This window comes from Sorex fumeus, unplaced genomic scaffold (assembly GCF_029834395.1).
Source record: "Sorex fumeus unplaced genomic scaffold, SorFum_2.1 ptg000126l, whole genome shotgun sequence".
Classification (NCBI taxonomy): Eukaryota; Metazoa; Chordata; class Mammalia; order Eulipotyphla; family Soricidae; genus Sorex; species Sorex fumeus.
In genome coordinates this window covers 6,578,147-6,592,492 of record NW_026606183.1, presented here as the reverse complement: position 1 = coordinate 6,592,492, position 14,346 = coordinate 6,578,147, and the positions used below count along the sequence as shown (strand labels likewise).

General features: G+C 57.5%; 2 protein-coding genes across 4 annotated transcripts; one reads left to right on the top strand and one right to left on the bottom strand.

The window, feature by feature from the left end:
* Positions 1-2,587: 2,587 nt before the first annotated feature.
* Positions 2,588-6,488, bottom strand: BCL7C (BAF chromatin remodeling complex subunit BCL7C). Of its 2 annotated transcripts, none has more exons than XM_056137669.1 (6): positions 6,141-6,488; positions 5,580-5,658; positions 5,224-5,332; positions 4,956-5,084; positions 3,249-3,334; positions 2,588-2,787 (listed from the first exon to the last, which is right to left on the bottom strand). In XM_056137669.1, the coding sequence occupies exons 1-6, from the start codon at positions 6,230-6,232 to the stop codon at positions 2,662-2,664; spliced, it is 621 nt and encodes a 206-aa protein (XP_055993644.1). In that variant the 5' UTR covers positions 6,233-6,488; the 3' UTR covers positions 2,588-2,661. The 2 variants fall into 2 exon arrangements, with proteins under 2 accessions (XP_055993644.1, XP_055993643.1); XM_056137668.1 differs by having other exon boundaries at positions 4,956-5,117; positions 6,141-6,482.
* A 3,276-nt stretch (positions 6,489-9,764) lies between these two features.
* On the top strand, positions 9,765-14,077 carry LOC130044983 (cardiotrophin-1-like). Of its 2 annotated transcripts, XM_056137670.1 has the most exons (3): positions 9,778-9,811; positions 11,586-11,704; positions 13,341-14,077. In XM_056137670.1, exons 1-3 carry the CDS (start codon positions 9,787-9,789, stop codon positions 13,812-13,814), a joined length of 618 nt encoding a protein of 205 aa, XP_055993645.1. In that variant the 5' UTR covers positions 9,778-9,786; the 3' UTR covers positions 13,815-14,077. The 2 variants fall into 2 exon arrangements, 1 of the variants encoding a protein (XP_055993645.1); XR_008795509.1 differs by lacking the exon at positions 13,341-14,077 and having other exon boundaries at positions 9,765-9,811; positions 11,440-11,697.
* The last annotated feature ends 269 nt before the right edge of the window (positions 14,078-14,346 follow it).

Sequence of the window (14,346 nt, the reverse complement as noted above, 5' to 3'; positions counted from 1 at the left end):
CCCATATGGTCTCCTGAGCACCACCAGGAATAATTCCTGAGTGCAGAGCCAGGAGTAACGCCTGAACATTGCCAAAAAGCAATCAATCAATCAATCAATCAATAATAAAGGGAGATGCTGAGCATTAAACCTCAATTCTGGGCGAGAAAACTACTAACCCACTCCAGGAACCTAGTCAGAGAGAGTGCAGAGGGAGAAAAGATGACGCGCACCCAGAAAATGGGGGAGGTGATCACCAAGGGTTTATGCAGGTAACTTTCCGACCCACACCCTCAGCCCCAGAACCTGGAAATGTTCTTACATACAGACAAGACTGTGCAGGTCTGACTAAATTAAAGATCTTGGGATGGGAAGACAATCTTGGACAACCCTTTAGAGGGAGGCCCTTTAGAGGAAGGCGAGAGGGCCAGAGACTCTCTCTCTGGGGCTCAGATCTTGTGCATGACCAACCCTGGTTCAATCCCTGGCGCCACATACCCCAAGCACCACCAGAAGCGATTCCTGAGCACAGAGCCGGGAGTTAGCCCTGAGCACCGCCAGGTGTGGCCTCCACACCAAAAGCAAATAAAGAAGAGGCAGGAAAGTCAGAGAAGGAATATGGAGATTAAAAAGAGTGAACGTGGTTTGCTAAGCTGCATGATCTGAAGATGGAGCAGGTTCCACAAGCCAAGGGATGCAGGCGGCTGGAAGCTGAGGGGCGGGGAGACAGCTGCGGCCCCTGGAAGGCCAGCCCTTTGGCAACCTGCCTTTGGTCCAGTGAAAAGAGTTCAAACGTCTGCCCACCTTCACGGTAAGGCAGGGATCTCTATCACCAGGACCCTTAAATGTATGGTCCCTTCCTACAGCAGCAACAGAAGGAACATGCCACACACCACTTCCCCTGCATGCCCCCACACCAGCACAGCTGCTATCAGAAACACTTTTCCTTTTTTTGTGTCCTTGGGCAATACCCAGAGGTTTCAGGGGGCACTCCCAGCCCAGTGCTCAGGGAACTGACCAGAGTAGCATGTGCTTCAGTTTTGAGTCACCTCTGCAGCCCAATACTGTGACTTGTTTTTTTTGACCACACAAGGCTGGGTTCAGAGGTCAGGGATGACTCCTGATTCAGGGGATCCTATGGGGTGCCGGGGAGCAAACCTGGGTCAGACGTGTGCAAGGCAAGCACCCTACCCTCTGTACTATCTCTCTAGCACCCCAATACCCTTACTTTAAAAATTAATAGGGGGCAGGAGTGGTAACACAGCGGGTAAGGTGTTTGCCTTGCCGAACCCGGGTCGACCCGGGTTCGATTCCCAGCATACCATATGGTCCCCCGAGCACCACCAGAAGTAATTCCTGAGTGCAGAGCCAGGAGGAACCCTTGTGCATCGCCGGTGTGACCCAAAAAGCAAAATAAATAAATAAATAGTACTGTAGCACTGTTCTCCCGTTGTTTATCGATTTGCATGAGCGGGCATCAGTAATGTCTCCATTATGAGACTTGTTACTGTTTTTTGGTATATTGAATACGCCATGGGGAACTTAAAATTAAATAAAAATAAAAAAATAGTCCTTGGGGAAGTTTCAGTGCTTCAGTCTCTTCCTGTTAGAATTTAGAACAGCTGGAGAGAGCATAGAGGACCGGGGCAGAGGCCTAGCATGTGGAGGTCCTGGGGTACCATTCACAGCACTGCACTGCTCCCGGGTGGCCCCAGCAGCAGAGTACCAAATATCACCGGAAGTGGTCTCAGGGCCCTTAAGCATGGCTTGGAAGCTCCTCCCCACCCCCCAAAATGGCCCAGTACAGCCAATACAGATTCTCTCGTCTTGCCAGAACAGAGTGAAAGTACCTTCTACTCCTACGCGTCTCCAGAAGCCGCCGATGCTGCTGAGAAACCCAGCGCCACCCACTCAGACCATACGACTCAGACGCAGACCCGCCACACTGACATTCGCATCAGCACCCAGTTCACGCGCCACCTCCTAGGAGAAGCCGCCCAAGATTGTCTGCCCACTCATTCATTGGCTAGTCGCGGCGGAGACCACAGCGGGCCCAGAGTGGTGCCAGAAAGGCTGGGGCCCAGTTTGGCCCTTGGGAACCCAACAGCCCAACAGAGGAGACGCACAAACCAACCATCCCAAACAGCTGCATAAACGCCAGGCAAAGGGAAAGAAGCACAGGGAAGTGTGGGAGACCAAAGCAGGGGAACCGACCAAGCCTGGTATCAGGGAAGGCTTCCGGGAGGCGGTGATTGAGCTGGAAACAGCTAAAACTCAACCAAAAGAGCAGGGTGGGTTCCCATGAAGGAATGGCCAAGCAAAGCAGGGGAGGGAGCTCCTGCGGGCAGCGCAGGGTGGGGTCATCCCAGGCCTCACAGTGCCCCTGGGCCTGTGCTCCTGAGTCTGAGCAGAGCTGGGCAGGCCAGGGAGGCAGCCTGGGATCCCCGGGGGCTGCGGGGAAGCAGGGCGGGAGGGGCAGCTGGGGCAGCAGGGTCCCGCGTCTTCCTCATGAACCTGCCCAGAGCCTCAGCAGGCCCATCTGAGAAATGGAGCAGGCGACAAAAGTGGCTGAGACCCGCCCCAGCCCCACGGGGAAATGACAGGACACGAAACTACAAAAGGGTCTTTATTTGTAAAAAGCCAAAGGGGCCCCAGGGGCGTCAGGACCAGCAGGCCGGCTTCTCAGGGGTCAGGGGCATTGGGGCAGATGCGCTTGAGTGGGGGGGCGCCCTCCGAGTCCTCTGTGTCACCCTGGGCTGCCTCAGGGACAGGTGGCACGGGCTCAAAGACGGGGTAAGCTTCGGGGGCCTGGAGAGGAAGGGCGGACAGGAGTGAGCGCCACCCAGACCCCGAGCGCGGCCTGCAGCCGCCGCCCTCTCCAAAGCCTCCCGTCCACTCCCCTCCCGGACCCAGGAGTCGAGCCCAGGCCCAGGGCGCCCGGATGCGGAAATGACGACCACTCTGCTTGGGGGGGGGGGGGGCAAGAAGTTGGGGATTGGTATTTTTTGGGAAACGCATCAAGGCAGGCCTTGTGGGAAAGTCAGAGTTTTGTGGGAGGGCTTTCTCATGGTCATGCTCAAAGATCAGGATAAAAATCCCACACTCGCAGGAGCACTTCAGTGGCAGTGAAGCAGTCCGACCCCGCCTGCAGGCCTCTCTCTCACTCGCTGCCCCGGCTGAACCTCGATCCATAGCCAGGGGCTACAGTTCCCCTTTGGCCTTCAGGAGTACAGTCCCCCAGTGCCCCAATCCCCCCCTAACCCTCTCACCTCAGTCTCCAGCAATTTGGGAACCGGCTCCTCCTTGGTCAGCATTGGGGGTTCATCGGTGCCTCTGGCGGTCACACCTCCGGGATCTGGAAAGTCAAATTCATAATTCTCTGAGCAGCTGTGCCACGGACGGGGGCGGGGGGGGAGGGTACAGACACCAATGCCCAAGCCCTTGAAGAGCAAGTGGGCACAGTGGGCATGGGGGGGGAGTGGTGGCTCACCAAGAAGGGCGCTGGGAACCCAGCGGCCAGCCACGTAGGGCAGTTAAGGGGGCACGGGATCTGTGAGACAAATGGAGGTGCTGTCCATTTTCGGCAGAGGGAAGATTCTGGGGCTGGACCCCTGGGGTTGAAATCCTGATCTTGGGGCAAATGACTTAATATCTCTGGGACTTGGTTTCCTTCACCTATAAAGGATCCATCATTACCACATGAGGCTCTGCTGAAGATAAAATGAGGTAACACAGATAAAGCCGTGGGCAGTGTCTGGCATATAGTAGGTTCTCAATAAATGCCAGCATTATTTTCTACTAGTAAATAAGTACAAAATTGCATGGTAAACCTAGACCTAGCAGTGGTTCATGGTTCATGACCCAGTACTCCTAGAAAGGAACCATGAGGGTAATGGCACAGTTCAAAAAGGGCACAGATGAGGCCGGAGCGATAATACATCAGGTAGGGCGTTTGCCTTGCACGGGGTCAATCCGCGTTCGATTCCCAGCATCCCATATGGTCCCATGAGCACGGCCAGGAGTAATTCCTGTGTGCAGAACCAGAAGTAACCCCTGAGAATCGCCAGATGTGACCCCCCCTGCAAAAAAAGGCAAAAAAAAGGGGGGCACAGAGTCCCTACTAAGACCATCAGCAGCATTGAAGGCCAAATTGGGTCAGGGGACCCTCAGACTGCACTTTTGAAAACGTGGCCTGGCAGCCGTGTGGAGGGGCCTGGGGGAAAGAGACCTTGGGGGGGCTGGAGTCAGGTGTGGGTGAGAGAAGCCAGAGGCTGGGAGGCAGAGGAGACACATCTGAGGCTGAGCAGACAGGGCCAGGTCGGAGAAAGAGGCGCTGCAGACTCACGCCCAGAACGAGGCTCATTCATGTCTCTGTGCATTAGCTTCTCATCTGTCAGTGGGATCCTGACAGGCCCTACCCACCTCAGAGGGCTGCAGCTGGGATTAATGGAGAGAAAATGCCACAGTGTACAGGCCAGCGCTGGGCACACAGGAAATACTCAGTAAGTACCAGCTGCGGTTAGGGCTTAATTGTTATCACTCTTGGAATTACCACTTTTATTTATTCCGCAACTCTTTTTTGGTGTGTTTGGGGGCCACACCCCACCCCACCAGCATGCACGCAGCCCCTCTCTGGCTTATCTCCTTGGCCCTGTTCCTCAACTCAGAGGACCGAGAATCTACCCAGCATGGCCTGAGTGTGGGATAACACCGAGCACACGATCAGTTCAGAAAGCGGACTTGAGGGGCGGGAGATGCTTCAGCGCTCAGAAATCAGTGTAAGATGTACATGAAGGTCTCAGATGAGAGACAGCCAAGGCAGGGACAGCTGCCCTATGTGGCAGTAGCTGCAGAGGTCCAGAAGGGCCCAGGAGGCAGACAGGTAAGAGGTAAGGAGATTAGCTGCTGGCCTCCACTTCCAGGTAACAATTCTCAGAAGGAGTACTTTTTCTTTGGGGGGGGGCAACCAGTCCTACCTCTCTCCTGACCCAGCTGTGGGGGCTGGGCATCCTCCTGGACCCCTTCTGGTGGTCCAGCTGGTGATACAGGACGGCTGGGCTGGGGAGTACCCCCAGGGCTGGGCTCCGTGCCCTTCTGCAAGGAGCCTTCAGAATGGAAACTCTGGTTACTGTTCTCATCTGTGGGAGCAAACACCGACAGGGTTGGGCCTAGGCCCCACTCTCCTCTTGCAACCCAAGCAGCCCCCTCTGCCAGCCCCAAATCCCAGTCTCCCTCCCGACCTACCATTGAGATCGAGCAGGATGAGGGGGCCACCGCCGCGGGGACTGGGTCCCCTGCCCCTCCGCTCCCGGCCTCGGGATCTCTCGGTCCCACCACCTGCCCGCCGGCGTTCCTGGAGGTTAGAGGGGTAGACGCAGTTAGAGAGCCGGGTCAGAACCAGCTGTGCTGATAAAGAGGAGGTGACAGGCCGTCCACCCCAGGAAGAGGGGTGGGTGGGAGTCGGGAAAAGAGCCTGCGGGAGTTGCGAGTTGCAGGGCACTGAACGTGCCCAGGGGGCCCAGGGCTCAGAGTGGGGGAGGGGAGCAGCCCGGGGAGGGGCTTGCCTGAGGCTGCCCTGGCGTGGGGGGAGGGGTGCTCACCTCCTCCTGGGGGTCCACCACTGGCACCCACTTGAAGATCCGAAGGGAAGTGTCGCCCACGGTCACCCAGCGCTTCTCCCTGTTGGCCGAGGGGGATTAAGTCAAAGAACCTGAGGAATGACCCCCACCCCACCCCCAGGAGCGGGGCGACGCGGGGGCCGGCGGGAGGGCAGGTGTGCAGCTGGGGGAGGGAGGGAGTCTAGGGGGACCGGGGTGCGGGGCGCGCCTCCGGAGCGAGGGCGTCCCGTGGGGGGCCGCGGCTCCGTCAGCGTCCCCCCGGGGTCCCCGCGAGGAGCGCCCCCGGAGCGGCCGGGGCAAACTTGCCGGGAGCGCCGGGCGAGCTGCAGGGGGCGGGGCGCGGCGGGCTGCGGCCGCGGGGACGGAGCCCGGGAACTCGCTTTGTAGCCCCCAGGGGGTCGCCAGGAGAAAGTGGCCGGCGGCCCGAGCCGCGGGGCGCGGCGGGGGCCACTACCACCTGCAGGCCCCCGCCGGCGACGGGCAGCGACGCACTGGGAGGAGGAGTGGCCCCGCCGGGTCCCGGGTCCCGGGGCGGCCGCTCACCATCTCCGGACCTTCTCGATGGTCGCCATCACCTTCTTGATGTCATCCTTGGCCCGGCTCCGGGTCTCGGCCCGCACGGTCCGGCCGGCCATGCTGGCGGGGCTGGCGCCGGGGCCGAGCCCGCGGCTGGGCCGCCTCCCGTCCGGCGGGCTCAGGCTCGGCGCCAGGCCGGGCCCCCGCGCTCTCGGCCCGCGTCCCTCGGGGAGTCGGCCGCGCCCGCCGCGCTCCCCAACGCCTCGGCGAGTCCCCGCCCCGCTTCCTGCCGCCGCGCCCCTCCCCGGCCCGTCCCGGAGCGGCCGGGAGGCGCGGGCGGCCCGAGCCCAGGCCTGGAAGCCTCCCGGCCCCGCCCCGCCCGGGCCCGCCCCCTCGGGGCGCCGGACGCGCAGCGCCCCCTGCCCGCCGCCGAGAGCGCGAGGCGCGGGCGGCCACTGGGGGCGCGCGTCCGCCGGCAGGCCACGTGGGCGCGGGGCCCGCCGCCGGCTCGGGGCCGGGGTGTGCGTCTCTCCCCGGCCGCCGTGAGCGTCGTGCGGCGTGTGTGCCTGTGCGTGTGCGCCTGTGCGTGTGCCGCCTGCGTGGGCGGCCGCACGTGCGATTGGGGTCTGCCCCCTCCGGCTCTCCCCGGTCTGTTCGTCCCGCCCGCCGTCTGTTAACTGGACGCCAGCTGCAGGCCCCACTCTGCCCATGGGAGTGGGTGGGTCATCGCGGTGGGTCGTCGCCGTGGGTTGGCAGGGAAGCGGAGCAACTGGACCGCCCGTGTTTTCTAGAGACCCTGAGAAAACAGCCGTGACCGTAGCTGATCGTACTCCGGCCCTTTGTGCCAGCAGTTCAAACCCCAAGGGAAATGTCTGGACACTGAGGGGCCTGGACTGGAATGTTCTCTTCACTATTTATAATCACCCCAAACTGGAAACCCTTCACAGAAAAGTGGGAAATAACTCCATGGGCACAGGAACCAGAGTGGGGGTCTGCTGCACCCCAGAAAGGGGCAAGTTTCATGAAGGAAGCCCAGTACATTCTGAAACAGACTAAAACTTCACAGGGTCAGTGAGCATAGTGGTGTCTCTGGGGACCGGATGACCCTGGGGACTGGGAGCTGGTTCTGCCATTTCTTAATCTGGGTTCTCGTTCCCAGGACGTATCAAACCTGTGCAAATATCCCCAGCTGTCATTCCCGATGTGTTTAATTTTCCCTGTGTATATTATTGTCATTATTATTTTGGTTTTGGCGGCACACCAGGCTGTGCTCAGGGTTTAGTCCTGGCTCTGCACTCCGGGATCACTTGTGGGCTCAGGGGACCATATGAGGTACTGAGGTGCTAGGGACCGAACACGTATCAGCCACGTGCTACTCGCTGTCCTATCTTTTTGCTCCCCCCATCCTATGTGCATTGTATTTCAATTAAATTTACTTAAAATGAGTATCCTGTTTGACTTTATTTGAAGCTGTTTGCCCAAAGATATGACATATCTAATGTGTGTGCATTTCCAGATGTGACTGTTTCTATCTTGTGGTGTGACTCAATCCAGAGATGTTAGGCCTAGGAAAGAAGGAATGGCAACATTCCTGGAGACAAACTGCTGGAATAAAATCCCAGCTCTGCTTGTCCTGTGGCCCTGGACAGTCTCTTCTATTGCCCCAACCCTAACATGAGTGAGTCAGTAGTGGCTAGTGCTTCCAGCAGTGCCTTGCACATAGTAAATACACAATAACTATTCACTGTTACTAAAGGCATGTAACTGGGGTCCCCCGCCTTCAGTCTCTCTTCAGCTGCACCAGCGGGGCTCCCTCCTTCCTCCTTTTATTCTGCCAATTGCCTTCGCATGGAGATGCAGGAAGTGATCACTGAGGACCATGGCTGGTAGGTCCTGACCTGGTAGCCTGGTTCATTTGACTCACACAGGATAGAATTCATGAGTCCATGAGTCAGATTTATTTAAAAAAAAAAATACTAAAAGTAGAACCAGACATATAAAAGAGTCTGGCTCTGGTTTGAATCCCTGGATCCACACATGGTCTCCTGAGGATGATCAGGGATTATGCCTGAGCACAGAGGCCAAGGGTCACTCCTGAATACAGAGCACATTTCTCTAAGAATCGAATCCAGGGGCTGGAGTGATAGTACAGCGGGTGGGGCATTTACCTTGCACGTGGCCAACCCGGTTTCAATTCCCAGCATCCCATATGGTCTCCTGAGCACCTCCAGGGGTAATTCCTGAGTGCAGAGCCTAGAGTGACCCCTGAGCATCGCTGGGTATGACCCAAAAAGCAAAAAAAAAAAAAAAAAATCGAGTGCAGGCAAACTCCGAAGAATGTAATGCTGTCTCTACACAAATTTCGAGTTGTTATAGTGATGGAATAGGGCAAATTAAACCAGGGCTTGGAATTCATGATTTATTAAGGAGGATTGTAGGGTGGAGATTTTCTGGAGCAAAGTACCACCCAGATTCTGACCAGACCTGGTCACTTGCAGTAGTTCTCACAGCAACTGTTAACTGCCAGGGCATAGGTGGGTGTCATCTTATTATTCAAATGGTTCGTCATAAGCTGGAAATTGTCTATCCATCACCTGGTCCTTCACCCTGGATTCTCTCGGCTCCACAAGTTTTCATGATTCTCGTTTTTTAGGGTGTTTCACTATATCATATGAGCTTTACTGACAAAACATGATGTAGCACTTACACAGAATAGGTGTAATTCAAAGAAGAGATGATCTCTGTGTAGCAGAACATTCTTTTTCTAGAAAGTGATTAACTTCTTATATGAAGTGTAGAACTCTATACATCACATGTGCACTGGCCATTTTCCTATCTTAATGATATCATCATCACACATACAGCTTACAAGTTCCTCACTCACAAATCCCTTTGCCAGCTGTTGTAAACAGCCTCCCCCATCAGACTGTGAGCTCTGTAGTATAGACCATCCTGGAGTCCTAGATGCTCAGGGCATTTGCAAATCATTTGTGGTGCTGTGTGCACAGACTTCCAGTATTTCTCCACACCAGGTGAGCGGTGCAAAGCGGTGGGTCTGACCGGAAGTCTCTAAAGCTGTTTCCCTGGTGGGAAAGAGGACCCATGTGCATTAACCTTTCAACAGATCTTTGTATGCGGCCTTGTCTTACTCCCGGTGTCCTAGTGGATGTGACAGAAGCTAAAGCACCAGACACCTAAAATAGGCCGGGGGTGTAAGTGCAGGTAGGTATGCCTCAAGCCAGAGGACCCCCATCTTGGCCTCTCTAGCATCCACCTACCCTCACCCCACCCCCCAACTCCTAAACAGGAGGCACAGCATAATCCTATCGTGCCAGTCCCGCCCTCTCCTTCCAGCTTTCTCCCCACGACGCCACTCCGGGCTCCAGGTACGAGCCTGAGCCCCGCAGAACTGCCTCCCAGGCCCCGATACCCACGGTGCAGACAACCTGCTGACCTCCTCAGGTCCCTTCCGGGACCAGGCGGCGCTGGCCGGGAGCTGAGCTCAGAGCCAAGGAATCTTGCCGGGGGAGGTGAGGAGGGGTGGGGGGGGGGGTAGAGTGTTTGGGGTCTGAGCCCTGATTGGCTGCGCCCTGGCCACGCCCCTTACCCCTGTGCCCCTACTCCCCCCTCGGAAGGGGGGCGTGGAGGCAACCGGGATCAGCCAGGGGCCAGCATGAACCCGAGGGAGGGCAGCCTGGGTAAGGGGCTTAAGGGCCGGGACGAGTGCCCGAAGGGAGCCGGGGTCAGAAGGGCTGGACGCTGGGCTTCTGGGTCCCAGCCACCCCCGGGGCCGGGCAGGGAGCGGCCCGGGCCGGGGCAGGCTGGGCCCGGGTGTCAGGTAGCCGGCGGGTGAGCTGGGGGACGGGGCCAGCGTCCGAGCACAGCCAAGGCCCGGGGCTGAGCCTGCAGGGTAGGTCACTTGCACACCCAGCTCGAGTTCACTTCGGGGGGTGGGAGGGTGCCCGGAGCCGAGGCACGCGCAGGACGCCCGATCCTGTCCGCGACCCTCGAGGAATCAGAATCGGGGAGCCGAGGGAGGGAGAGCTGAGAGAGGAAGTGGTGAGGCCACGAGAGCTAGAGCGACGAGAGGAGACGAAAGTGGCAGAAAGTCTCGGTGCCGAGTGGAAAGTCCGGCGGCGGGGCGGGGCGGCTCTGCACCCCGGGACTCCATTCCCCAGCAGGCCCCGGGCTGGCGCGCAGTTCACTTCGGGAAATGGAGTGTGTCGCCTCGGGTCGCCTCCCTGGTGCTAGGGGAGACCCCTAAGTTCATCAGCGATGCTGCGGGGAGACCCGCCGGGGCAGTCGGGGAGAGAATGGGACCTCAGTCTCCGAAATGAGCTTCTTTAGCTTCTTTATGCATTCGGATTTGAAGGTTTGGGCTTCGATGATGCTGAATTCCACCATCTGTCGCATAAGTACGGAGATAAGAGCCCTACCTCCAAAGGGCTCCGAGACAGGCCGACTCACACAGATAAAAGAACTACTTTGGGAGCTGGGTAGTTCAAAGGGGCCTGGGTTTGGTCCCCAGCATCGCCGCCTGCGGCACTCACCCACTCCTGTCCCCGCCCACACCCCCCAAAGACTGCCGGGCCTTTCTGACGTGGTCCCCGTAACAATTTAAAAAATAAACCCTACTTGGGCCGGAGAGCTAGTACAGCCTTGCTCAGGGTCATCTCCTAAACCATGACAGGACTGGTACCTGAGCTCACACAGGAGTGGCCTGAGTACAACTGGGTGTGGGTGCGGCCAAATTCTCTCCCCCCCCCACCGCCACCCCCCCCCAAAAAAAAGACTTGGGAAATATAAAAAACAAAATAAAATTCGAACGGTTCACCCAGCAGTGCTATTCCCAGCTAGGGGTCCCTCCATGTGTTGCTCAGGGACTAGGCGGTAACACCAGAACCAGTCCCAGATAAAAGCTTGGCTGCTTTTTTTTTTTCCTGCTTTTTGGGTCACACCCAGGTCACACCGAGTAGCTCAGGGGCTACTCGTGGCTCTGCACTTAGGAAGAATTACTCCTGCTGGTGCTCAAGAGACAATATGGGATCTGGGAATTGAACCTGGGTCGGCCACGTGCAAGGCAAATGCCCTACCCACTGTGCTATCGCTCCAGCCCCAAAAACCTTGGCTTTTTGAATGCAATGAGCTCAGCCTACTGGGCTATCTCTCCGTCACAAGTTAACTTAAGGGAAGATTAAATCAGGAGGCCATGCCAAGGTAACATTTGAATTTGGCTTTCATAGGATTTCAACCAGGGACTCGAGGACTTGAGTGTTCAGGAAGAACACTCCTTTGGCAACTCATCAGTGCCTTAATTTTCCCTCAGATGGAATGGGACAGAGCCTGCCTGACTTAAAACTTGGAGGTTTCAGAACAGAGTCGCTGGGTTGAGGAAGGAAGAATCTGCGTGGAAGAAGTGGTCAGGGAGACAGGGTTTGAGTTGTCCTCATTCCTCCCCGCTTTTCCCGCCAGAAGATCCCCAGGTTGGCTCCTCAGTCTCACCCCTCTCCCACTTGGAGGCCAAGATCCGCCAGACACACAGCCATGCCCGCCTCCTCTCCAAATATGCTGAACAGCTGCTCCAGGAATACGTGAGTGGGACAGGGGCGCGGGGTGCAGGACGTGGAGCGGGAGGGTCACCCACTGACCCAAACTCATTTCCTAGCTGCTGCTGGGGCTCCTGATAAGTCACTTGGCCACACACAAATTGGAGGAGGACCTCTGTGTGCCCCCTGTGCCCTCCATCTGCCTTGGTTGGGAGCTCCCTGCTTGGTGCTTTAAAACAGAGCCTGACAGGATGAAGATAATGCTGGGTCTGGGAGCAGCAAACTGGAGATCTAGACACTAGGCTTTGTGCCTGTTTCTTGCCTCCAGGGCTTTGTCTTTGCAACTGTTGAAGGTGGTGATTGAACAAGCTGAACTATGAACTTTGCTGCCTGTGCTTATGCAAAGCAGCCGGAGGTGTGAGGAGGCAGTTCACTCTGGGGCCAAAGTTCCATCCCAGATGGGGACTGGTACAGGGAACTAGTAGCTACCAATATCTCTGGTTGCACAGAAGGTCCTGCCAAAGGAAAGAGGTATTTTCTCCAAATCATACAGATGTGGTGGAGAGCGGAAGAATGAGCCCTCTGATAGTGACTCGGGGGAGCCTTAGCGAGGACCAGCTTTGGAGTTCTACCAACTCTGGTGCAAATTCTAGTTCTGCCCCTTCCTAGATGGGCATCTGAGCTCAAATCACTGTACCTCTTCAGCTCCAGAATCCTCACTTATGAAATAATCATTGTGGTCACAGTTATTATTAGGAAAGTTGGGTGTTAAGGCAGCAAACAGTGTGCCTGTGCCGGAGGCAAGATGCTAGCCTTGGTTAGAGGAGTTTCACAAATCACCTTTATCTTTCGTTTGTTCCCTTCTTTCAGCAGTTCTCCACTGAGGCCCAGCTGTATGCCAGGAAGGTGTAGAGAAGTGGGAGGAAGGGGTGTGAAAATAGACCATCGGAGTCTGTGCTAACTTACGTGGGTCTCAGGATAACCTGGACATAACTAGGGAGTGGTGGAGACAAGATTAAAACCCTGACCGGTGAGGGGTGTGTGTGTGTGTGTGTGTGTGTGTGTGTGTGTGTGAGAGAGAGAGAGAGAGAGAGAGAGAGAGAGAGAGAGCTGCAACGTAGTTTTTATTGAACAAAACTTGCTATAGAGATAGAGGGGGCGAGAAAAGGGGAAATGTGTTCAAGAGAGAACACAGGCTTCTCCAGAATGGAAAGAAGCTAAGATACATCAAGACAAGCAGGAGAGATACAAGTTCAAGGGACAACAGAGGGGCTTGCAGGGTACAACTGTAAGACAACTTACACAAAACCTGGGGTAAGAGAGATAGTAAAATGGGTAGAAGGCCCGCTGTGCACGGAGTCGACCCGGGTTCCATTCCTGGCACCCGAGCACCACCAGGAACGATCCCTGCACACAGATTAAGGAGTAACCTCTGAGCATCACCGGGTGTCACCCAAAAACAATAACAGAAGGGGGAAAAAAACTTACCAATACACTCTTCAGTTACCCACATTAGAGGTGAAGCAAGGCGCTGCTATAACGCGTGCGTTATCTCGAACCCAGCGCCTCGCGAGGAGGAACGAATTATTTGCCGGATGGGGAAACTGAGGCCCCTGGAGAGGGGGAGAGCACCCTCTCCCCTCGGCGCCCGGGAGCCCCACTGACCGCCCTGTCTCCGCAGGTGCAGCATCAGGGAGACCCCTTCGGGCTGCCGGGCTTCTCGCCACCGCGGCTGCCAGCGGTGGCCGGCCTGAGCGCCCCGGCGACGGGCCACGCGGGCCTGCCGGTGCCCGAGCGGCTGCGGCTGGACGCGGCGGCCCTGGACGCGCTGGCGCCGCTGCTGGACGCGGTGCGCCGCCGCCAGGCCGAGCTGAACCCGCGCGCCGCGCGCCTGCTGCGGCGCCTGGAGGACGCGGCGCGCCAGGCCCGGGCGCTGGCGGCCGCGCTGGAGGCCGTGCTGGCCGCGCTGGGGGCTGAGCCCCGCGGGGTGCCCGAGCCCCCCGCCGCCGCGGCCGCCGCCGCCGCCGTCCCCGCCGCCCCCGCGAGCGTCTTCTCGGCCAAGGTGCTGGGGCTCCGCGTGTGCCGCCTCTACCGCGAGTGGGTGAGCCGCGCCGAGGCCGACCTGCGCCCAATGGTGCCCGGAGGCCCGGCCTGATGCCCTGCGCTGTCCCTCCGTCCCGACTGACTGTCCCCATCGCTCTGCCCCTCGTCCTGCTGCATCCGACTAGCCTGTCATCTCTATCGGCTTTCACTCTCCCTTCCCTGCCCGGTCCTCTCCCCGGACCCGGGACTCCACTGGAACATGTGGACATCTCAGTCTCACCTCAAGGAAGAGACATTCGTTTCCTTCGGTCCTTTCGCTATTCTTTTCCGGCCACCGACAGGCCTGCTGGCTGGCGGGGCAACTCCAGACAAGAATGTCACCACCTTCCCCGCTGCCCCCACCCCCCCTCTGACGCTCTACCCCCCTTTCCCCTCCCTCTGCACCCGTCCCTCCATCCTTGCGCCCCCAAGCCAGGACCTCAGAGAGGAAAAGGAACGACAACTTCAGAGTTTTATTTCTGAAAATAAATTAACTTTTGTAAATAAAACATTTGAAAACGAACACAAGAGCACTCAAGTTACTAGTATGTTGGAAATGGGGAGAGATCTCCGAGAGGAGAATAGGATCCTTAGGGTGGAGCTTG

Coding starts and splice junctions, on each gene's coding strand:
- BCL7C (XM_056137668.1), bottom strand. CDS start 6,232: ATGGCCGGCCGGACCGTGCGGGCCGAGACCCGGAGCCGGGCCAAGGAT. Junction 5,659..6,140: donor ATCGAGAAGGTCCGGAGATG/GTGAGCGGCCGC, acceptor CTCGGCCAACAG/GGAGAAGCGCTGGGTGACCG. Junction 2,788..3,248: donor CCAAATTGCTGGAGACTGAG/GTGAGAGGGTTA, acceptor CTTCCTCTCCAG/GCCCCCGAAGCTTACCCCGT.
- LOC130044983 (XM_056137670.1), top strand. CDS start 9,787: ATGAACCCGAGGGAGGGCAGCCTGG. Junction 9,812..11,585: donor CCCGAGGGAGGGCAGCCTGG/GTAAGGGGCTTA, acceptor TTTTCCCGCCAG/AAGATCCCCAGGTTGGCTCC. Junction 11,705..13,340: donor AACAGCTGCTCCAGGAATAC/GTGAGTGGGACA, acceptor CTGTCTCCGCAG/GTGCAGCATCAGGGAGACCC.